Here is a 24,154-nt window from a genome sequence, read left to right on the forward strand (position 1 = left end):
AGCTGAGAGTCTGCCAGGCGTCTAACCTCCTTAAACGGGAAGGGAAACAGTGGGCCTCTGCCCAGCCGTGTCATCCGCCCCCGTGACCATGCCAGGGCTTGGGGTCTGCCATTGAGCACTTAGGGGACCCTGGCTCCACGTCAAGTGTCTTGTGCACAAGGCCAACGCTCTAGCCTTTTCTGTGTCAGATCTAGCCGTCCCCTGACGAGGCCAGTGTGGCGGGCAGGCGTGGCACACTGTCCTGGGAAGGCAGAGTGACGATGGTGTCCTTCATGGTCACTCTTCCTTACGCTAAGCGCGGGCTGCGCCCTCTCCCCCCAGAGGGCTTCAGGGTGGGCTTCTGCCGTCTTCAGGTGTGAACTGTGCCTTTGACATGCTGTCCTCTCCCGCTGCCATGCAGATTAAGTTATTTTTGGCTAAGATCATATATGAAAAATTGCAGTGTAAAAATAAAATCAAGGAAATTTGTAAGTGTAACAGTGGATGCACGTATGTCATGTTTTTAATACTCTGCTCCTAAGCTGAGCCGTCGGTGTGGAAGCTGGGGTGCAAAGACGTATTTGTTCACACACTGCACCCCAGCTGGCACCATGGGCTCGTGCTGTCCAGGGTGCATTGGGATGCTGGTGGCAAAGGGTGCCTGTTCTGTCTCATGTGTGATCGTGGGTGAGGACGCCCTCCTGTTCCGCTGACAGGCTGTGACACGGGATGTGAAAACACAATGGAAGCACAAAGCAATGCCAGCTGAGTGAGTCCCTGTCCTCTGAGCTTGACCTGCCTACAGCAGCTGCTACAGAACGGCAGAGGCCACTGGAGACCCACTTGGTTCCCAGAGTCTGCATGTGCCGGGATACCCGGTTGGTGTTCAGAACTAACGATGGGCTAGCCCACAGCGGCACCCCAGACACTGTCCCAAACTCAGAGAATCCTTCTTGGTCAATTTACTCCGCTCTCAGACTTTAGAATCCCTTTGATGGCAGTGGGTTCTGGGAGTGTTCTAGAACTTTCTATGCCTCAGCTCTCTGTCCTCTTCACCCCCTTTCCACCTGCAGCACTCCCCTGTCTAGCCAGTGGTGCTGGTGGTAATGCACGATGGCGTCTTTCTGAGATTTTGGCCCTCAGGGTCCCCTGGCATCACTCAGCAGCACCCCCTATGAGTTTGGGGTGCCCTGTCTGGAGCTCGCACTGTGGCTCCCCTGTGAATGGGAACAAGAAATTAATCCACATGAAGAAATGTGGTTGTCGTGGCTGAGCGCCCACCTCCCACTGGACAGAAGGGCACGGGACGTCGTCGTTCATCTGCCCCGCGAAGTCCACTCGGCACACGGCGCTGTCCGCTGAAAGCGTCTCCGAGCGCTTCGCCCTCCAGGCCCCTCCTCCATGCTGCCCCTGGCACGGGGGCGCACGGTGAGAGCCGGGCCCCCCACAGACTCCCAGCTAATGAGAAAATTCCTCCACTCTCCGTATCCAGGACCCGACCTCCCGAGACAAACCCTTTTGTGTCCAGCTTATCCCCAGCTGCTGCCATGAGGCACCGTCCAACTCGAGACCCTGGGGAAGCCTGCCTCCCAAACGGACCACTAGGTTATTGGCCCGAAGCCGGGAGGCCAGCAGAGGAAATACGAAGACAGCGGCTACTTTCTCTCTGGGAGGCGCCCGAGGAATCTGTCGGTCACAGAGCAAGAAACTGCCATGTCTCCTCCTGGAACGGACAAAAGGAAGAAAAAGTCCCCCAAACTAAAAGCGCCCTCCCAACAGACTGCAACTTCTTTTTGTTCTGATTGTTCTGTTTGTTCTGTTACTATTTAACCAGGGCCGCCCGCTTCGTACCTGCTGCCCCACGCAGCCCCCCTGTCTGCCCTCGGTCCCGTCCCACACGTGTTCAGTACGTGACTCCAGTCAGTGTGGGCTGGTGTTTGAGCCGAATGTTCACCTGCTTCGCGGCCACTCGCCACCGGCCCCTGTGGCCACCGCGGGAGGGCTCGGGCTGCTGCAGGCTGCCCTGTGCAGGAAGGAGCAGCCTGGCCTCTGAGATGGAGGGGAGTGGACTCCATCGGCCTGAAGGGCTGGCCGCTCCCACCAGTGGACGAGCTGCCTCTTCACCCTGTGCCCACAACGGACGAGCCCAATCGCCCTCAGCACAAGTCTTGATGGACCAACTTGTACTGCCTTCCCGCAGGCTCTGGCATCCAGCAAATTCTGTTCCTGCCAACCGTCCTTGCTCAGTTAAATCCCGGGTCCTCTGTGTCAGGGATTGTCAGAAATCTTTGCAGCAGACCTGGAAGGTGTGATATTTCCAGGAGTCGGGTCAGCTGGAGAGGCCGTGTGGGCCACCTGGGAAGGGTCCCCATGTGTCCCGACGCTGAAGGGTGAGGCAGTGGTCGTGGTCAGGCCTCTGCCCTAGTGGCCCTTCTCACCACTCAGCCGTCAGTAGGTGTGTGTCTGGGACTGGGCTGGGCTCTCAGTGCCCTGTGTCGTCCACAGCCCAGCCCCCTGCCTCCGTGCTCCGACCCCGGTCCCCAAACTCCACACAAGAGGAAACAGCGAAGACGGCATTTTCCAGGGTCACCTGTGCCCACGACGAGCCTTTGCAGGAAGAATCCCCACTTTCTAGAGGGGCCTGGCCAGAGGCGTAGGGAGCCTCAGTAACTTGCTCAAAGTCACTCGACTGGCCAGGGACACAGCTGACGGTGCCTCTTGAGCAATTTCGTTCTTGGGGGTCTGGGTTGGACCCGTCCTATGAGTGGCTGCAATGCCCCCAGGGGAGTGCAGATTCCAGGGAGCCAGGCTCACACCCTGGCCCGTGGCCACCCTGAGCCTGGCACAGCCGAGCTCTGCTAGAACAGAAGCTCAGCGCCTGCTTTCTTGGTGGTCGTCTGACCCCGTGTGGCTGGTTCAGGCATTGTCATTTCTGGTGGCTAATTTCTGCGAAAGGCCGCTTTTCACCATAAAAGTAAGGAGTGTCTGTTTGTGAGGTCAACACTGTCTCCCTTTTAGAGAGGCTGTGGTTTTCCTAAGATCATTCCAGAAATAGTATGTGGCAGAAGAAATAAAAGAGATGACACTTCTTAACTAGGAATTCCAGTAGGAGAAAGGAGAGGGGAGGAAATCTTTGAAAAAAGAATGAGAATTCCCCAGAAGTACAGAAAGATTAACATCGTAAGAATGAGACGGCACACCTACACACATTACTGCGAAATACAAGATCACACAGACAGACTGTCAAAGTGTCAAGGAAGCAAAGGTCGGCTGTGAATGAGAATCAGGGTCAGGACACAGATACCGGCTTGATGTTCTGTTGTTGAGAGAAAAGACCTTTGTATTCAGTTCAGTCATCATTTAAATGAGTGTAAAACACATATAATATGAGGCAGGCAAGACTGTAAAAGGTTTACTGTTCAAAGACCATCTTTGAAAATCCGTGTTTGGAAAAATAGAAGAAGGAAAGACGAGTAATTGACTCTGTAAAGTTTGTTATTTAAATGACAAAGGGCCCAAAGGAGGGGACAATAATTCAAATTTGATGGACCAGAAAAGGAAGTGGGATTGATGACAGTGACAGAAGGGAAATGAACAAGCTTACTTGTAACAAATATCATAGAAAATAGCAAAAATACAGCTCTCAGTAAACTATGAGTAACCACCAAAAATGTTTTTTTAAAAACAGAGCTTTCAGATCAGCAGAAGTAAATTTGATCTATCAAACGGAAAGCAGAGCAAGGGGGAAAGAAAGGAAACAAAATGTATATAGCGAATGGAAAGACGGGAATGACGTTTCGTTAGCTCGGCTGCTGTGATGAAATGCCACAGGCTGCGTGGCTTTAACAGCAGACGTTTGCTTCTCACACTTTGGGTGGATGGGGTCCCGAGATCAGGGTGCCAGGAGATTCGGCGTCTGCTGCAGCCACTTCCTGGGGTGTGTCCTCACAGGCCTGTCTTCCTGCTCGCACAGGAGAGAACTCTCTGGTTCATCTTCTGGATCCAAGGACCCTGGACCCCCCCTCCGCCCCCGGGACCCCACCCTCATGGCTTCCTCTGAGACCCATCACCTCCCAAAAGCCAAACCCCATCCCGCAGAGACAAGAGCTCCAGCATATGACGTAGGGGTCCACAAATACTCAGCCCTTAACAACGGCAGAAAGAAATGTCGATGAACAAATTAAAATAGTGAAACAAAGTAAAATTGTTTAGTGAACTCACTAAACAAAAACAGAACCTTAAATTTGAAAAAAAAGTACATCCAGCAATATTTTATTTACAGAGGACAACATAAAAGATATGGGGAGGGGAGGAAACAAAGGCCTGGGAAATTATATACTGCAAAAGTGTAAATAAAAAGAAAGCCAAGCTAGCAATTTTAATGTGATGTAAAATATAATTAAAGGGAAAGAAAATCTTAAGAGACAAAGAAAAACATTTCATAAAATTAAAGAAACAGATCAAGATAGTAAAATATTTATAAAAAGACATACATCTAAAATATAACCTCAAAATAGCTAAAGCAAGAATGGCAGGACTGAGGACAAACCGTTGCACCAACTATCGTTATTGGAAAGCGAAACTCTATTACAGATTGCGTTAAAACAAGGGACGTAGCTCTCTGACTCTGATAGATCAAATGGATGAAAAACAAGAAAACCTTTAACACTCTTTGTTTTACGTGATCTAGTATCATGACTGCATTGAGGGGTGGTGAACGGAATGAGCTTAAAACAAATAGAAGAAACGATTCTTTCCAAACAAATGAAATAGTCACAGATATTCGCAGGTACCAGGTCTGCAAGGAAGCCCCAGGAATCAAGTTAAACTGTGCTGTCTGACCCTAATGCTACATAGTGTGGGAGCTGTGCTAGAAGGAAAACCGAAATACGTGTTTGAAAACAAGTACAAATTGCTGACTAGGCCTTGGATAGACAAGGACACTTCACAGGCATTAAAAGTACTTGGACCCGAACAGCAGTAAACACCGTTCACTCAGTGTTTGGGACACACTGAACGTAGTCTACGGTAGGGGCTGAAGTCGTGGCTTTAAGCACGTTTATTAGAAAACAGTAAACACTGAAAGCCAGCCAGGTAAGCTCATAACATGGAAGTAAGCTCAAAAACATGAAACTACGTATCTATGAAATAGAGAATAACAACCTAGAAACGATAACAGCAAAGGTCCACAAATCCGAAAGCTGGCTTTGAAAGGACTATTACGATGGATTGAATCGGTTAATAAAAAAGTGAGATGCAAATGAGCTATGGGGCAAAGGGGTGACTATAGTTAAAATAAGAGAAGAATATTGTGAACTACGTGCCAATTATTGAGAGAACAGGCAAAATGGATAAATTCCTGGAAAAACAAAGAATGCCAAAATTGGCAAACTAATTGAATAAGTTAATGAGAAGGATCTAAACAGTTACCTCCTCCCCTCACCACAGCCTCAAACTTAGTTTCACAAAAATACTAACAAATTTTAAAGGAACAAATCATCTTACCTTACAAAGTTGTGACAGAAAACAGACGAAGGAGAAAGCGTCATTCATTTTATACTAATATCGTGAGTGAGTCAGTTACAGTTCCATTTAGTTTATGAGTTTTAAGCAGACATCTTAAATGCAATGTTAATTCACCAAATCCAATGGTTTATAAAAAGTAATACGAGAGAGAGTGAAGCAGTGCAAGGCTGATGTAACACCGGCAGTTTCATCAGTGTCACGTCCGTCTGATGCCGGAGGAGAAGGGACAGAAGACACTCAGACACTTGAAATGGCTGTCGTTTATCCCTCGTCCAGACCTCTCAGCCGTCCTTCACCTGATGCGTCCAGTCCCTGACACATGTCAGGGACACGCAGTGTGACATACACATCAGCTTGTAAGTGGCCTGCTGGCTTGGGACATGCTGGGGCCCCAGTGGAGACCGGGCAGCATTGCGGTGCCCGTGCCAGGTGCGGTGCGCAGGGAGACGGAGGTGGCTTTCATGAGCGCCGCACTGAAAGCTCTTGCTCTTACGAGGAGTCTCGTTCGTGCTGCCGGGGTTTGGAGTGTAACGCTCAGGCAAGTGTCTGCCACCAGCAGTGGCCACATTTTATATTGATTCAGTCCGCCATTGAGTCCAGAAACAGCCGCTGAATATGTTTTCTGTGCCAAGCTTTGCTGTGGGCTCTGGGTATGTGCTTCTCTGTAGCACGGAGAGAGAATCAAAGACTGGCTTCCGGTGCCCTTCACGGAACCAAGCAGAAGGGTCTGGCTCTCTCTGCTCCCTGGATGTGGCTCTAGTTGGTGGCAGCTACGCTCGCTGTGCCCCAAGAACTCAGAGTGGCTCACACTTTGGGTTCTAGCCACAGTGTCTGTTCACATTGTTTGGAATTCTGGGGTCCTCTCCTTACAGCTTTGAAAGGTCAGGCCAGCGGGTGAAGTGTGTAAGAAATGGGCATAGAATTTGGTGCGTCCCACACTAATCAGGTCTTAAAACTCGGAGCCAGCAGGAAAGCTCAAAGGCACTTAGAACCAAGCCTGCAAGTCGTGAGGATGTACTTCTAGCCCATCCAGTCTAGGAGCTGCTGCGCCCAGAGGGGGACATAGGGACACAGGCCATGCTCTGGGGGACGTAATGCCTACCTGGGAACAGGAGCCACCCAGGCTCCTTAAAAGTGCCTGCAGGCGTCACTGTTCAGAGCCGCAGCCACACTGCTGAGTGGGTGGGGCGCAAATGGAATAGGAAAAGTCGGGGAGAGAGTGTCCAGGGACATTTGGCAGGAAGACCCAGATTGGAAAGCAGAAAGCTGGGTCACCCAGGCTGGGGGGAGAAGGCCCCTCCAGGGAGCTGCCCCTCTGGCTGCCTGTTCCTGGTGCAAGGAGGGTGTCACCGAGACGCCTGGTCGTGTCTCTAGCGAGTCAGGGAGGGGGTTCAGGCTGCCCTGCAGAGAAGCGTTTGGAGCTGACGCGGGTGCACAGAGCACCCAGTCTCCAGACCAGGACAGCCTCCTGAGGGCTCAGCTTTCCAGACAGACCTGCGTGTGCAGGAGAAGAGGCTCACCCCGTCGTCTCTAATGGCTTCTTCTGTCTCCTTATCTTCAAGGCAAGACCTGCACGTAGTCACTGCTGTAGTTCTCTGGGGGAAGCAGAGAGCAGTCATGAGCTCAGCACCCAGGACGCAGCCTGCCCACCCGCTCAGGGAGAGGCGGTTCGGATGCCACAGCCAGGTGACATCCGTCGTCAAGGGCAGGGGTACCACATGGAGCCCTCCTGGCAAAACCGGGGTGTCCTGGTGAGTCGGGCGTCAGTGCTCCCGGCTCCAGCAGAGCGCCCGGGCCTGCCCAGGGAAGGACACCTGAAGTTTGTTCTGAAGAGACAAAGGGCAGAGGACACGGCAGGGCTGGTGGGGGGGCAAGCAGGGACGTCGGAGTGGTGGCACTCCCGCCCCGTTCTCAGACCTGTAAGCGTCCTTCTCTGGGAGCTGTGATCATCTGTGAGGCAGTGCTGCCACCCCACCCTCAGCGGCCCGTCTGCCTTTAGCGGCAGCGGTGGCACGGGGACTTCTGGGTTTGTGGCTCTGCCCCCTTTTAGGCTTTTTCCTTCCAAGTCTTGGTGGAAGATGGCCAGGCGACCACACTTGCAGCTGAGCCCACAGGAAGGGACTCTGTGGCGCGGGGGGACCCACGCCCTTCTCCTTCATGAGCACACCAGCTCGACACAGTCCCCTACTCACAGATAATTGTAATCTCTCGTGGGGGTAAACCATACGTCCAACCAAGAGAGAGCAGGCTCACCCAGGACCATCTCAGGAGTCTGAGTTCAGACTACACTGTGGCTGGCGCTTGTCGCATGCTTTTCTGAGAGTGACTTTCCGGTGGCCTGTGGCCTGGAGGCGCCTGACCCCTCATTGGCCCAGCAGCTTTAGGGGGTGTCCTGGGCACTAGACAAAGTGACCCTTAGCAAATACTTAGCAAAATGAGCGGGAAGAGCCCCAGGGACAGTGCCACTGGGAAGTTCTGCCTCTTTGTCCACGTGTCCCCAAGGAAAGGTGACAAGGAGGTCAGCTGCCCAGAACCACAGCACAGGGGCTGTGGGTGTCAGCCACCTCGGGGCCACCTCAGCAGAAAAGGACATTTGTGTGCTGTCTGCAGTGTGCACTGCTGGCGGTGGTATGAAGGTTCCTTTTGACCCACAGAGTGACAGCTTTTACCGTAAGTGCCGTCCAGCTCGATCGTTGACCTTCGCCACCTCAAGCAGGGCCTGCTTCTCTCGACTGCCTTCAAAAGGGGAACCACCAGCCCTTGGTTTGGCTTCTCAAATGTGGAGATTAGTTCCTTTAGGTTTGGAAACACCAGTTTTTGAGTGCCTTCCGCAGTCTGCAAAACACAAACAAAACATGGCTGGTCACTGGCAGTTGTGAGTGACGTGACAGTCCCCAGAGCAGTGGTTTCAGGACGGCCCCTGAGCAGACAAACTTAACACAAGGCGGCAGCTCAGGCCCCTGCTGGTGCCAGTGTGTGAGGCGCCTGTCACCTGGCTCTGTGCTCAAGGTGCAGTGACAGCTGGTGTCACACTGTGCCTCGCAGCCAGGCTCGGTGCTTGGGGACCGACAGAGTGGCCTGCGGACGGGAGCTGCACATAGGCACTCAACCTACTGGGTGAGTTCAGAGCCTCCGGGACCGGCGGCAAGACAGGGAAGGCCCAGTTGAAATTGAAATCGGCATGGCACCGTGGTACGCAACCAACAGCTGTTTTCTGGTCCCCAGCTGCAAAGCAAGGACAATTTCTGACAGAACCTTCTAAAAGTCATTCACAGATGAAAGGAGCTGGTTTCCTCTGCTCTTTCCTTGGTGTGTGTGGGGGTGGGGTGCAGACCTGCAGGGTGGGTCACCCCTCCCCCAGTGGCGGTCAGGGTGACACTGAAGTCGTGCAGGAGGCCCCACACGAGAGTCACGTCCCTGCAGCCCTGATGCGTCCCTGTGTCTGAGCTCGCTGATCCGCACGCAGACGAGACAAAACAGGGTGGAAGGAATGTCCAGAATTTCCCAACGTGTGCACAACAGAGCAATGAATGTTTTAAAATGCGTTACTCTTCAGACAACACTGTATTCTGAAATAATTTCTAACTTGAAGAAAAGTTGCAAAAATATTTTTAAAATTTCCATCTATATCCTTCACCCACACCCCAAATGTTAACATTTTATTATGTTTGCTTTTTATTCTTTGTCAATATATATACATATGTGTGTACATATAGACATATATATTCTTCAAAAATTTTCGAGTAAGCTGCAGACATGACATCGCTTTAACCTATGTACTTCAGTATTTCCTAAAAAGGAGGGAGTGACTTATCCACACTGCAGTTCAAATGAGGGAATTAATGTTGATGCACTCTGACTATTTGCTAATCCACAGACCTTATTCAAGTGTGTCAGTTGTCCCAATAATGTCCTTTTATAGCAAAAGGAAAACTGTGTATGTGTGTCACTGTATATCGTAGTCTCTTTCAGACACACTCAGTGAACACTGACTAGCGTACGGAAGGTTCTGAGAAACCCTGCAGTAAAGTTTGCCTAACCTTGTATGCAATGTTTCAGAAACACTGTTTCAAGATTATTTCTGTTGGTAAATAAAGATCCAGTTATGTTGATTATACTCTACTTCCTAAGCCAGAGAAATAAATTCAGAAGACGCAAAAAGTTCATCTGTGTAGGTCTCAGTAAACCCGAAAATGTGAAGCCATCCATGCGACAGCTTGTTGACTGCTCTTCTCTCTATATTCTCACACCGCTGGGGAGTCCACCCGACTTTCGGAACCTTCAGACCTGCCCACTTTCCCTTACTCCCCCGTCCCGGTCATCGTTTAGTCTTCTAGTCAGCAGTGGCCGTACCTGGAGTCCAGGCTGGTGCAGCTGACCGCTGGGGAATCCCAGCATCCGTCCTTCTGCACTTTGAGAAACAGCCTGGATGACTCAAAGATGGGACCAGATCTGGTGCCCTCCCATTTCTCTCCGAGAAAGGCAAGGTTAGCTATTGATGTGACTCTGCTCTGCCTGGGGCCCCCCTTTTTAGAATGCCTCCACATGGCCAGGTCTCAGGTCGAGAGATGACCTGGGATCTCCCCAACCTTTAGTTGTTGTTGTTGAGGAGTTCTGGGATGTTCTTACCTGTATGCTGTAACACCCGTGTTTCTCTTTGAAGATGCGGTATGTGTAGACGAAACGTTTAAACCTGTGGAAAGAGGACTGCGTGAGTCGTACCGTTCTCATATGCAAACCCAGGTAACATCTGCCATTATGTTTTGTGTGCAAAGCCTTTGTCAGCCTTGGATCCCAAAAGGAAACTGATCATTTTCAGACCTTCTCATCTGTGGGAATTGGAAAGGGACCAAGGTTTGGAAATGGGGACCTTGTGTGATGGTGGGAGTCTGGGCCGCAGCAAAAGGGAGCAGGAGAGAGGATTCAGCCTCCTTAGTCTCCGTCCGCCTGTCTGGTCTTCACTCAGCTCTGAGCAGGTGCAGAGTATTGTTTAGAAAATGATGGGGCGTTGTCCTCATGACAGGTGCTAGTGTAGCTAACAGAGAAGGATGGAATTTTGTCCAAGAAAGTGATGTATTGTGCCCTGGTCCTTCATTGGAACAGGGACCATCGGCTAAGTAATTCAACCAGAGTTTAGATAACAGACCCAACCTAGCAACTTCCAAAGCAAGAAATAGCGTGCAGTACCATGTGCCTCTAGTTCCAAGATGTCATCAGTCATAAGATACAGTATTAATTTCATAATAGCTTTCAAAGAGAAAAAGACACACATTAAATGTTTATTGGCTCTTAAATGGATTCAGATCCCACAGAAATATTAACATGTAAAAAATGACAATCAAAGACATTGACTCCATGAGGTTCCAGGGATCCGACGGACCCCATACTAGTCCCTGTGCCAAAGAATCAACTGGCCGGTGACCTGACAGGATGAGGCCATCAGACAGCTGGTCACAGCCGTACGGACAGGGGGCCTTGTCACTGACCAGAGGTTTTGCATTGGCTTCAAACCTCAGGCCTGTCTGTGGGGTCTCCTGCGGCCAGAATGAGCCAGGGGTGTCCCCAAATCACATGGCAAGCCACAAAAAGGTTCCCGCGAGTCCTCCTCATGTGGCAAATGAAGGTATCCCACAGTCTGGAAAGAGGTCTCAGGAATGCCTTTTCACAGAAGTATTGTTCAAATCAGGGACCGAACAAGGTTCACACCTTGCATTTGGTTGGTCACATGGCTTTTTGAAACCCAACTACCACATGGCTTATGTTAGATTCTTAAGTAAGTGACTTTATTTTTACCCCAGGTACCAAAATTAAATCAAAATGGGCTACATGAAATGAAATGTGCAACCTAAAACTATAAAATGCTAGGAAAAAATAGGAGAAAATCTCTGTGGATTGAATTAGACTAGGACTTATTAGATACAACCCTAAAATCATGATCCATAAAAGAAAAAAATTGATGAGTTGGGCTTCATTAAAACTGAGAACCTCTGTTCTTTGAAATACACTGTTAAGAGGATGAAAAGACAAGTCACAAAATAGGACACAGTATTTGCGAACCATCTGTCATAAAGAACCTGCATCCAAAATATGTAATGAATCACCAAGACTCAGTAAGAAAATAAATAAAAGAAAATAAAAATCTTAAATGGTCACTTTGAATGGACACTTCATCAAAGAACATATATGGATGGGAAATCACCACCTGAGAAAATGCTCAGTATTGTTAGTCATTCACAAGACGTGAATTAAAACCATAGCGTGAGTCCACCGCACACTTGTTAATGTGGCTAAAATGAAAAGAACGGGCCGTGGCACCGTCTGTGAGGAGGTGGAGCCGTCAGAACCCGTGTCGTGCTGGTGGGAATGGCGGTTGCTTTGGAAAACAGATGGATTGTTCTTTAAAAGTATCAGCCTGCACGGAACATGTGACTGAGCCCTAGTTATGTGGCCAGGGGAAATGAAAACGCGTCCCCAAGACCCGGTCAGAGACGTCGGTCGCAGCTTTGGCTGTGATGGCTGTGGATGAGGAAAGGAATCGTGACGTGTCTCTGGAATGAGACTCTGCTCACTCGGCAGGATCCCAAGGCAGTGACTCTGGGTGAAAGCACTCAGAGAGGACTGTCTTTGGAGTTCCGAGTTGTGTCGCACGCTGGGTTTACATGACGCTGCGTCAGTGTGTAGTGCCCAGAAGCTGATGGTGGCAGCTGGGGTGGGAAGGGGCTCGGGAAGCTCGGGGGGCTGTGCGCGTCCAGTGTCTTGGCCGTGCGGATGGCTTCACGGATGCAGACAAATGTCAAAATCCACCCCACAGTACACTTTTTGCCTTAGGTCAGTTATAGCTCTGTAAAGCTGTGACCATCATCGTGACATAAAACGTATGTGGATGAATGGATTTTTGCCCCAATACACAAACTGAGTTTAAGTGCATTTTGCATACATGGCCCTTGCAGTTTCCGTGGTTGGTCTCTGGCCTTAGAGCAAATGCTTCCTGTAGCTGCTGTTCGGTCCTGGCCTGACGCCCAGTGTGGGAGTGGCCACCGTGGAGGACAGTTGTGGGTGCGACAACAAGAAATGCAGTCCACTAGTCATTTGGTCATTTCTAAGGTTTCTACTGCTTGCTGCATTGAAATGCCTCCGTTTTTGGTTGTTCTGTGGAGATCTCCCATTTAAGCCGTGGGACATGCACAGGGCAGTAAGGACCGTTTTCACCTCTTCAGCGTTACGTTTTCAGTTGAGACTTGAAAAGGCTAGAATACAGATCTTCTGAGTTTCTCTTTGCAACAGACGTGTGTAGCCTGGTGAACAGAGGTGAACGGCGGGGTCGGCGGTGCCGTCCCAGGGTCTGTGAGCTCTGGTCAGGAACGGCCTGAACATTAGCGCTGCTCTCACGCAGTGACCAAGGTTGGAGGGAAACTTGTTTATGTTCAAGTTGCAGCGTGATTTTAACCAAACTTCGAAGGTTAGTTGAAGGAAATGGAATTGTGTCCCCGGATGTCAGGCCTGTGTCTGCCTGTTTCTGGGCCACCACAGTGGGGAACCCAAGTCAGTCAAGGGCGTTCCAAGGCCTCTGATTCTGGCCTTCTCACGGACCTTAACTGGCTTGTGCCTCGTACAGCCTTTTATTGTGCTAGTTTGTCAACATGGGCAAAGTTTTAAAACAGCCAGGCTTTTATCCTAAGGAGAGAGTCGGGCAAACTTTCAGAGACGTGCTTGTGAAAATGCTAATAGTCTCAAGTTCCCTTGGGTCCGTTGGAAATAACCCGAGGGAATGATTATGTGTAAGTTATGATATACCTGGTCAGTAAAACACTGAGCATCGAGACAGGATGAATTGTCGGCTGTCTTTCATGTGGAAAGGGGGCCTAAAACCCTGAAAGGAGCAGGTTGCAGACGGTCGTGTAGAATGAACACTACGTACACGTTTCCTTCTGTGTGCACCCGCGTGGAGCGGGGTCTGCAGACGTGTGTGTGCCCAGACCAGACACACTCATTTCTCAGTACGGAAAACTCAGGTCATTTCTGCTCTTTTTCACACCTTTCTCCACATTGGAGTTTTAGAAACAACCAAATGGTTTGCATTATTTTTTCCTTTCTGAACTCGAGTCTAAAGAGCTAAGAATCTGAAAGCTGGAAGGAACTCCCAGGGTCTCTCCCTCTCATCCTTTGCATTGCTGTCGTCCCCTCAGTGAGGCCACGTGCCAAGTCGGCTCAGGTGGGGTTCTCCTCACTGCAGCCTTCCCGTGGCTGCAGAAAGCTGTCACCACAGCCCGTTCCTCACCAGCGCCTGCCATCACCTGCCTTCAGTACATGCTCCAGATTCCAGTTCCTAGAACTCAGCACCAGTCTTGACACATCCCTGCTCAGAAACCATCCATGTTCCCCGTTGTCTACGGAATCCTCCTGTTAAGCCCCCAAAATAATATCCCAAATCTACTTTTCCAAAAGTTGGTTTCCAAACTACCTTCCCAGAACCCTGCACGAGTCACCGGTGCCTTAAAGTACCCACCTTCTAGACCCATCCCTGTGGCCCGCCACCCCAGAGTCCCTTCCACCCCATTTCCAGGTCACCGAATCTTACCCAGTCAAGCCCCAGCTCATCACACCTCCTCTAGAGGCTTTTCTGCTCATCTCTGTCCTTGAATTTGAACACAACTGTCTGTTTTGGAATTTATACTTGACCTTGCTCTGTTTGTTTAGAACGTGTCGGACTCTCCTGAGACTCTGCCCAGGCCCTAGCACAGGGCTGGAATAGGCAGTAGAATTCACTGCATTTTTATAAACATTTTTTGAAATTACAAAAGTAACCCATGCACATAAAACATTCAAACAGTGGAAAGAAGTCATCACATGAAAAGAATAACGCCACACCCTTTTCCCCACTCACTCCTCCTCGATGTCCCAGCTGTACCCACGATGGTAAGTTATATACCTTCTAGAAATTATATATGAATATTCAAGGAGAGAGGCATCCTTTTTTTCAAAACAAAAAAAACAAACAAATGGAATCATACTTCGCATCTTGCCTTTTTTCACATAACAATAGATCGTGGCGGCTTTTCATACCGGGTATGGATTTACCCAGTCTTGTCAGTGTCGATTTGCACATACTTGTGTGATCCTAACCTGGAGAGAATCGGGAGGGTGTCTGGGAGGGGACCCCTCTCCCTGTCATCATAAGGGCCCTGCAGGAACACTGTGCTGACCAGGGAGCTTGTGGTTCTGGCCCCTCCCCTGAGCGTCCTGTCCCCCGAGTGTCCCCTCTGTAAAGGCCTTCTCCATCTCCCCAGCAGAAACCTCACCTGACGTGCACCGGGCTGCAATCCTTTCTTTTCCCTGAATAAATCCTTTTTGTTGATGGAATACCTAGTGGATTTTGTTTTGCAGTGGACACTAACTAGGAGATAGGTTTTTATTAGTGAAATTTGGGGCCAAAGGTTTGATCCAGGCATTTTATGCTTTGGCTACGTGACCGCCGAGATGCTCTCCCCACTCTGACTTCCTCGGGCGTTTCCATAGTTTTGATTCTTGCCCATTGAGCGTGAAAAGGGTGTCCTGTTATTCTGTTCATTTGTACTTCTTTACTTCTCAGCAAGACCTGGCAATTTCTCATGTCTTCTCCACACTTGTGTTTCAGATAATTGCCTCCTCTTATACTTTACCTAGTTTTCTACTGATTTTTTTTAAAACTCTAATTAATAAACTCTAAACTAACAATTTTCCTGGCAGGGAACCATCCTTGATGGCTTAGATTGGACCATACTTGAGCATAATGCATTTTACATGTTACTGGCTTCAATTTGATTAGTAGGTTATTGAAAATTAATACTAAATGAAATTGAAATTGGTCTGTAGTTGTCGTTTATGCATCTGTCCTTTTGGCAAAAAAATGTTTTACCTTCATACATAGAAACTGGAAATAAATCGGTAAAACAGAAGACAGACAACCAAAGCTAAAAGAGGGGAAGGGATGTGATTGCACAAATCTCAAAAGAAGAATTACCCTCTTTTGAGTAAGAAAATTTGACGAAATCGCTGTCAGTATTACCCGTAGCTTGAAAATGGAAACTGCTAGCACCTGAGGGCTGCGTTTCTCATGCCTGTGTCGCAGTGTATAAAGAGGGGGTGCCCCCGACCCCCACCTGTTCTGTCACTTCTGTCCTAACTCCCTCGTCCTGAGAAACACCGGAGCACCCATGCATGCACTGGGTTTTCATTCCTATAACGAGCAGAAGAAGTTCAGTGCCCCCCCCCCCCCAATGCGGAGAGTACTGGAAGGTATGAGACCCCGCTGACACCTCTGGGGTGCTATTTCTCGGGGTGATCAGGTGCCTTCACAGGGCCCTGGGCTGACTCTGGCCTGGAACTTCACCCTGAAGCCAGCCAGACTCTGGAACCGCCGGGTGAATCTGAACACAAACAAGCCAAGTGAGGAACCCACGTCTCTGATTCTCCATCTGTACACGGTGCCAGACTGTGCTGCTTCAGCAGACAAGATGGTGAGAAGGAACGGCGTAAGCGCAGCCATTTACCAATCTAACAGAATTGAACTGTTATTAGCATTTTAAGGATTGCAAGTGGAGCCCGCAGAATCCGTGTAAAAACGGTCTCTCAGGTAGACTTTTCACAAAGGACCCCTGGCCTTTTTCTTAACCAAATAAACAGACTCTGCAAGAGAGGACCTTGGTTGCAAGGCTACCTTCGGGGTGTCCCCTCACCTCCCAGGCTTCCTGCAGGTTCCCTAGCACCCCACTTCTGCGGCCCCACACAGTCTGCCCGTGTGGCCGTGGCACCAGGGAGAGCAGGGCATACTGAGGACGGGAACAGTTGCGACCCTCCCCGCCGCCCTGGGTCCCCCTCGCCTCCCTCTGCTCGCGGGGCTGCAACCTCAGAGTGAAATATGGCTTCCTTTCTGTTTGGTTATCATTACTACACTCATGTAAGGTTTGAAATGTGTGGCAGGCGAGGCTACTTACGAGACGCAGAGGCACAGAACCCCGGGAACCGACTCGCTGTCCCGTAGCAGGAAATTGCCGTCCACCCCTTTGCTGAGCAGCAAACTCTCGCAGTCAGTCTTGGACAGAGGGCCGTGGTAGTAAGGCAGATCCATAGGGACGCGTCCTGTGTCCCTGGGACTCAGGCCGAAGTCAGGGGCGGCTCTGAGGAGAGATGCAGAGGCAGCTAGCCAAATGGAGATACCCCTTCCTGCTCCAGCCAGTGGGCGTGACTTGAGGCTGGTCTGTGGACTCCACGCATCTCACTAGAGCAGGAAGTGCGAAGGGTGGAGGTGGTATGTGACCAAGCCATTTTGGCTGCACGCAGGCCCAAGTGTGACTTATGACTGTGGGCAACAGTGTACTTGAGACGCGAGAGAACCTGAAGCCCCCCTGGGACTGCCATGGGGCAGTCACGCTCCCCAGAGCCTGCGGCAGCACCCAGAGTCACGCGGTGTCACCTGCTCTGGCTCCTGGTGGCCCTTCCGGGGACACAGCACTGCTCATGCTCTAAAGGATGCCATTTTCTGCTGGAGCTGCTGGTCTGTGCTCAGCTTAGAACGGGTGCTCAGAAAGTGTTCAGAGGGTGCGAGGGCCCAGATACGTGCAGACTCACTGGGACAGATAAGGCTAGGACTCCCACGGGTCAAAGGTCACGAGGAATGGAAGACATCATTGGGGGAGGATGCAGTGGGACTCCATGGGGCGACAGCCCACCCCTGCCTCAGGCTCCTTGCCACAGGTGAACAAGGCCAGTTTCAGCGTCCTCAGCTTTGCGCTTTGGGGACAAGTAGCAGGTGCAGGTGGGAGGGACACCTGGGTGTGCAAAGCAGTGACGTGTCCCCGTGAAGAGAGACCAGGAAGCACCTGTCGGGCCAGAGACACTTGACCCCATTTAGACACACTGGTGTTGATGAGGAAATCCCTTTCCACCTTGATCGGCTGATACTGTTACCTGAGGGTCAGAGTGGCCTGAGGGTAATTTCTCAGGCCTTCCCCCAGCTCGGCTGAGACTAATCGACGTGTAAGGTTGTGTAGTTCAAGGCGTACGGCCTGATAACTCGATCTCCCACCGCAGGCCAGCGAACGCTCCAACATGTCCCGTAATTGCCATTTCGTGCTGTGGGGGGACACACGGAGTCCTACCCACTCGGCAACTCTCAAGCAGCAGGACAGTGCTGACTAGTCGCCACGCAGGACACGACACCCCAGCGCGTTCTCGTCTGGCCGCTGGAGCTTATGCCCTTTCACCCATGTTTCCCCATTTCCTCTGAGCAACCAAACCATCCTACAGACGATTGAGTCATTAATCAACGGTTAATTAATTTCAGATAAATAAGCCATGTAAGCATATCTGTAATCCAGTGTCAGCTGGTATAAATGGAATGGAATTTCTCTCCCTGTCCAGCTGCCTTAGTCACATATCTGTGGGAATGGCTCCGTATCTCAGGTGCGTCCCATGGCAATTCAAACCTGTGCTCATGGCCGGTCCTTACTTTAGCCGAGGCGACGGTGTCAGCTGCCCTGACTGCCACCGTGAAGTCTGGCTGCCACTGCACTTCCTTGCAGCACACTGGTGTTCTCCAGGGGAAGTCCCCCTGCTCTGCCTTTGGTGTCATGGAGTGGCATGCAGTGACACAATCAAGAGAGATGCTTTCAAATCTCAATTTCTCTCAAGCAGCCTGGGGCAATTTGCTACCTCATTTCTTGGGAATAAAGGCAGCCGAGGAGAGAACGTTTAATGCTGAAAGAGGGAACTTGCTTGAGTGCCACGCTTGGTGTGAGGCGACTGGTTACAGAAAGGAGGAAGTAATTGGGGGTCTGTTCGTCTGTATCATCGCAGGGGTTTTCCTGCCGTTTTGTACATTTAAAAACCTACCCGCCTCTCCTCACTCATCGTGAGTGATGCACATTGATTCCGCTCTGAGATAACCTCTCTCACCTATCACATTGGTGAAAATCAAAAGTTTGGAAACAGTGGGTTGGCCATGCTGGGGTGAACTAGGATAATGACGTCTTGCTCGTCGATTGGAGTCTAAAATGGTGACACTGGGAAGGAGGACAGTCTAGCAAAGTGACGTGTTTACCCACTGACAGAACCATCTCAAGCCCATGTTGCAATACCTCCTGAAATGAATAATTCGGGCAAAAATAATCAGTGGGTGAAAACTTTAGGCAAGTTTGATAATGACCTTTACAAGTGAGAGGTCAAACTGTCACCACCTGAACCCTCTGATCAGACTTAGCCTGTCCCAGAGGGGGACAGCCAGACTGGGATGCAGCAGGAAGCACAGAGGACCCCTCTGAAGTGGACCCCACACAGCAGGACCAGAAATGAGTCAAGGCCGTACCACTAACTCTTATGGGACTGTCACGAGACAGACAGACACGTCCAGCACTGGGTCATTCAGTAGGACGTGTGTGAGCCGGTGCTCAAATCCCACTGTTCTAAAGACACACCTTGAAATAGTAATGTCCCAAATGGAACGTTCTGGGAGGTCAAGGGTAGGCCCTGACCCAAGATGAGCTCATCAGAGACCCTTCCCGAGGAATTGGGAGGAAATGAGGAAAAGAAAGAGAGGGCACGGGGCCTGGGGCGGGAGTAGGGAAGATGAATGGAGGCGAGTTCTCTGGGAATGGCTGTAAACAGGTGTGTTTTTGTGCTGTGAACTGGTGGCCATAACCTGCCCAACAGCCGGGAGAAGGGCGAGAACTTGTCCATAAAATGAAGAATGCAGGTGACTCATGGAGAGAAACGTCAGGAAACATCCTGCTAAGGCCGCCTACAGAGTGGGCGAGCTGTTTGCGAACCACATCTGATGAGAGGTTAATGTCCACATGTGTAAAGACACGCCACTCACTAGCAAAACAACCCCAAAGAATCCAATTTTAAAATGGGGAAAGGACCTGAATAGACATATTTGCAAACAAGATATACAGATGGACAACAGACAGATAGAAACCTGCTCAACGTGCTTAGGTCTCAGGGAAATGCAGTGAAAACCACAAAGAGGTGTCAGCTCACATCTTCAGAAGGGCTGTCATCAAAAAGACGGAAGGTAACAAGTGCCGGAGAGGCTGTGGAGAAAAAGTAGTCTGTGCACTGTTGGTGGGAATGTGAACTGGTGCAGCCGCTATGGAAAACAGCACAGAGGTTACTCAATTAAAAAATGATCGTCTCCGCTCCTGGGTATTTACCCGAGAAAACCCATGACACTGATTTGAAAATATATATTTGCATCCATGCTCTCATGGAGATTAAAAAAAACAAAACAAAACAAAAAAACGAAAGAAAGGGTCTGGGGATACCAAGAAAAGGACACACTCCTGCCCAGCACATACACACACATGCATGCACACACACATGCACACACACGCATACACACACGCATGCTTGCACCCGCAAGGCTCACAGATCAAGAGACGATTGCCATTCCTCACAGGGGTGTGTGACTGACACAGCTTAGGGTGGGACCCCCCCACCCCCAGCACTTGAGTCAGGAAAAGTCACCTCACCCTCCACAGAACATTTTAAGTGTATTGTCTGTGAAATGTGCAATCACACTGTGGGTCCATGTGGCCATGAACTTGAAGGGGCTGCAGCTGGCCCCACACTGGGGACTGCTCAATGCTAACTGTGGGAAGCCAGCTGGGAAAGACACACGATCCCACCTGCGTGAAGTTCAGATGTGGACACAACTGACTGTGGCGTTGGGGGGGGCACCTGGTTACCTTTGTGGGGGGAGCGCGTGTTTCGTTGGGAGGGGGTCCACTGCTGGTGACTTCCACTTCCTGGCTGAGCCTGGGTGATGCGAATGGACTCACTTTCCAGTGATTTGTATATTCATGATGTGACACAAGCGAGGAAACCCAAGTCCGTAAGGAACACTTTAAAAAAATTCCATCTGGTAAATTGGCACAGTGTTTGGAGGGCAGGATAAGTTTTTATAAATGCATGTCAAGGTTTTAAATGTACAGGTTTTTGACCAAACAATGCTATTTTTAGGAATTTAACATAAAGAGATAGTGGGCAAATTTTCAAAAATATAAGTATGAAAATTTTTATTGTCACATTGCTGAGAAAAACTTACACTATACTTTAATGTAAATTGATGTGTACACTCAGTAGAAGACTAGGCAATCATACAAGGGTTGTGAGTATCTCCTTTTATGGGTGTGGAAAGATGCCCGTGATATGTTTTTGAGTTATAAGAGGTTGCCGATCAGCAAATCAGACAGTTCCACCTGTGCACGTGTGTGATTGTGTGTTTGTAAGTGTGCAGTGCTTGTGTGTGTATGTCAATGCACAGGGAGAAGCCTAGAAAGAATTTTGCTGAAATAGTCCTGAGGATCACTTATGAGTGGCATGAGTTTAGAGGGCTTCTGCTTTCTTCTGTGTGGCTCTGGATTTTGTTTCAGTTTTCCACAGTGACCTTGTATGAAATGTAAGTCTCATTTTCTAGAATCTGGAGACTTTCCAAAGACCTCGTAGGGCCTCTGTCACTGACTTCTTCAGTTGCCACGGTCCCCTCAGTGAGGCCACGTGCCAAGTTGGCTCAGGTGGGGTTCTCCTCACTGCAGCCTTCCGGTGGCTGTAGAAAGCCCCCTCCCTCACCCTGCCCGTGGACCCCTTATAAACCCTAATGTCGCCTCCACTCTGACTCAACTGGCTGTAAAGGCAGAGCGTCTGCCACGCACGAGTCCCACCGCAGTGTTTTGCCTGCTGTTTTCCGGATGCTCTATCAGGCTGTACGATCCGCTACCATTTCCTGTCCAGGCCACCACATGCCTTTTCTCTCTGTGACTTCCTTTATTTCTGACCTTGCCCATAGCAGTCTGATTTAGGTCTGTGAAAGCATGGAAGTGGAAAGCATTCTCACACAGCAAAGACGTAGCGGCTTCAGATGACAAGATTCCCCAAATCAGGAGCCATGGCCATGCCCACAGTCCCTTGTTTGGGCATGCTGTAACGCGGTCCTACGGTGACCACCTCGGAGTTACTTCAGTGGGACGGGGACATTGGTGAGAAAGGGAACGTAACATGTTGGCAGTTTGGGCTCAGACAGGTTATTCAATAAGAAGCTCCAGTGTCTTTTCCCACCAAACAGGGACATGTCACCTGCTGCAAATGGCTTTGCAGAGGATCCATGGGACAATGGAGGTGACATACCTGAATGTCGCAGAGGTCCTTAGAATCAGTGTGCCCCAAACAGAGTCTGTTCTCTTTCCTCTGCCTGTCTAGGCCTCTTTGCACCACTGCCATCCACCTTGCTTCCCACAAACTCTGCACTCATTTGAAACTGCCGCTGTATCACCTCCCACAACTGACCCAACCTGTGAGTGCTGGGACCAACTGGGTAGCTTGGGTTGAGGGAGGGTGTCAGGGTCAGTTTTATAGCTGTTTCCTTCTGTGTTTACAGGGAACCTGGTTCCACAAACCAGCTTAGACCTACTGAGGGTGAATGGGGTGCTGGGGGAGTCGGTAACGCTTCCCCTGGAGTTTCCTACAGAAGACAAGTTCCAGACCAGCACCTGGCTTCATGATGGGACATCTGTCATCTTCATTCAGCCAAAGGAGGCGCCAATCCAGGTGGCTGACCCAAAGCTGGGTGAAAGTCACCGAGTCCTCCTTGCAGACAGACAAGCTCATGAGGCAGGCACAGGTCCGTGCCATGTCCACGTAACCACACTGCCCTCCTCCAAGGTCTCCAGTCAGGGCCCGAGGAGCTCCAGTGGATGGGGGCATGGCAGACGGGTCCCCACTGCTCAGGGTGAACAGAGCCTCCTCCAAGCCTGGGCTGGGGGTGGGGTGACCCGTGGAGAAGAGTCCCTGAGTGTCACTCTGAAGAGTTCAGAGCCTCTGAGCAGACCTTCCTGTACCCTTTCTCACTTGTCCTCTCCAGTCACCGGCAGATGCTGTGGCGCTGGCTGCACAGCGTCACCCAACTCGCTGCTTCCTCTGTTCTGCCTCTCGGGGGCTGGGCATGGAACTCAGGGGTCTTGTTCTCTCCCCTTTGTCCCCTGATTCTGGTCCCCCTGGATGGCCTAGTAAGGGCCTTTATTGCTATTTGTCTCTCTTGAAACTATTGTTTCAGGGAGAGCGGCCACCAGGATTCCATCATCTCTGAGAACAGGGCCAGTAGTGGACCTACAGTGCCACCTTGAGGTGTTGTGTGGAGGAAGGAGGAGAGACCGTGACCGAGGGTTGGTCACCAGTGGGGACGGGCTGCTGTGTCCCAGAAAGGCTCCATCCTCTGACTCCCGGAGCCTTGATGACCTGGAATGGAGCCACACCTGCACAGCTATGAATCCTGTTAGAAAAGCACCTGCAGCCTCATCCTTTCTCACATTGCTGTTTGCATCCATCCCTCTTCAAAAGATCATGAGGAAAAACCTATGAAAAGATACAGTATTAAAATCTATAGCACCCGTACCACACTAGGATGTGGTAACTTAGCTAGGATCAGTAGCTCAGTACCACACGTGAAACCATGAAACACAAAGGACTTATAGAAACTTGTTAGGTGTAGGAGTCAGGACAATAATTCATAAGTAGAGGCTCCCTGAGATGGTATTTGGGAAACAAGGTAACAAGGAGGGGTTCTGTGGTCTCGTGCTCTGGTGCAGGGGTGGTGTCCTGAGGGGGCTGGAAAAGGAGAGGACTCTGACATTTCAAAGGCATGTTATCCCAGGTGCACAGACAATGGACGATTTCAAAGGTAAAGAACATTTGCCAAGGAAGCTGCAGGCCTGGGATGTGACTACCCACCACGACCCGCCTGGCTAGGAAGTTTTATGTTCAGACCATCCTGTGTGGCTACTTTCAGTCACAGAGTGAGTGGGGTCGGTCATGCTGGCGGGCCCTGAGCTTGTCAGGTTAGTTCATTCACAGACCTTAGATAAAATCTGAGGAAAAGGAGAGGGGGGCAAATTAAGACCAAGTTGGGCTGCTTTATCTGAATGGAGCTTGAAACAGAAAAAGTGGAATTATACACATAAAAACAGGGACGGCTACTCTGATTATACCCCCTTGGTTATGGACTAAGATTTCTACGGGAGACCTCCGTTACTCAGTGTGGGCACAGAGCCCCAGAGAGCAGTTTCCAGGCTCTCGGCCTCACGTGGAAAGGTGCTGGCTCGGGTAGTAGATGGCCATCAGCTGTGACTAGTTGGCCATTGGCTGTTACTGGTTAGCCGTTAGCCACTGATATAACTGCCGTGGTTAAGCCAGCAAGGTGTGGTGTGGCGTGGCGTGGCGTGGCAGAGTGTGGATTGCAGGTTGCAGAGAGGCAGATTGCAGCTAGCAAGTGAGGTTGGTTGGCAGAGACAAGTGGACGGCAGGTTGTGGATCGTGTGGCTCCAGCTTCCCGTGTCTCCAACCCAGCCGCCAGCGAGACTACAGTGGTATGACTCCCCTATCTATGGCTCCGTGGGTGTTCCTTTTCATCCTAGGCACATCCTGGGTTCTTGTGCAGGGGGTGGGACCAGAGACCCCGCATGACACCCTGCATGATACTCAGCAAACGTTTGTGGAAGGCGCAGTAAGCGCTCCGCAGGGCCACCCTGCCCCGCCCACCTCCCTGCGAGCCCCGCCCACCTCCCCATGCAAAGCCCCGCCCACCAGAGACCCTGGGCCCGCTTCCTTCCGCCCGCCGGAA

The 24,154-nt window shown here is 50.5% G+C and overlaps 1 protein-coding gene across 1 annotated transcript; it reads right to left on the reverse strand.

Annotated features, from left to right (window-relative positions):
• Positions 1–5,706: 5,706 nt before the first annotated feature.
• On the reverse strand, positions 5,707–19,065 carry SH2D1B (SH2 domain containing 1B). The gene is made up of 4 exons (XM_019747333.3): positions 16,479–19,065; positions 10,135–10,198; positions 8,175–8,340; positions 5,707–7,100 (listed from the first exon to the last, which is right to left on the reverse strand). Exons 1-4 carry the CDS (start codon positions 16,610–16,612, stop codon positions 7,063–7,065), a joined length of 402 nt encoding a protein of 133 aa, XP_019602892.1. The 5' UTR covers positions 16,613–19,065; the 3' UTR covers positions 5,707–7,062.
• Positions 19,066–24,154: the final 5,089 nt, after the last annotated feature.

Source organism: Rhinolophus sinicus, chromosome 11 (assembly GCF_057876585.1).
Source record: "Rhinolophus sinicus isolate RSI-liver-muscle chromosome 11, RSI-T2T, whole genome shotgun sequence".
NCBI classification, from domain to species: Eukaryota; Metazoa; Chordata; class Mammalia; order Chiroptera; family Rhinolophidae; genus Rhinolophus; species Rhinolophus sinicus.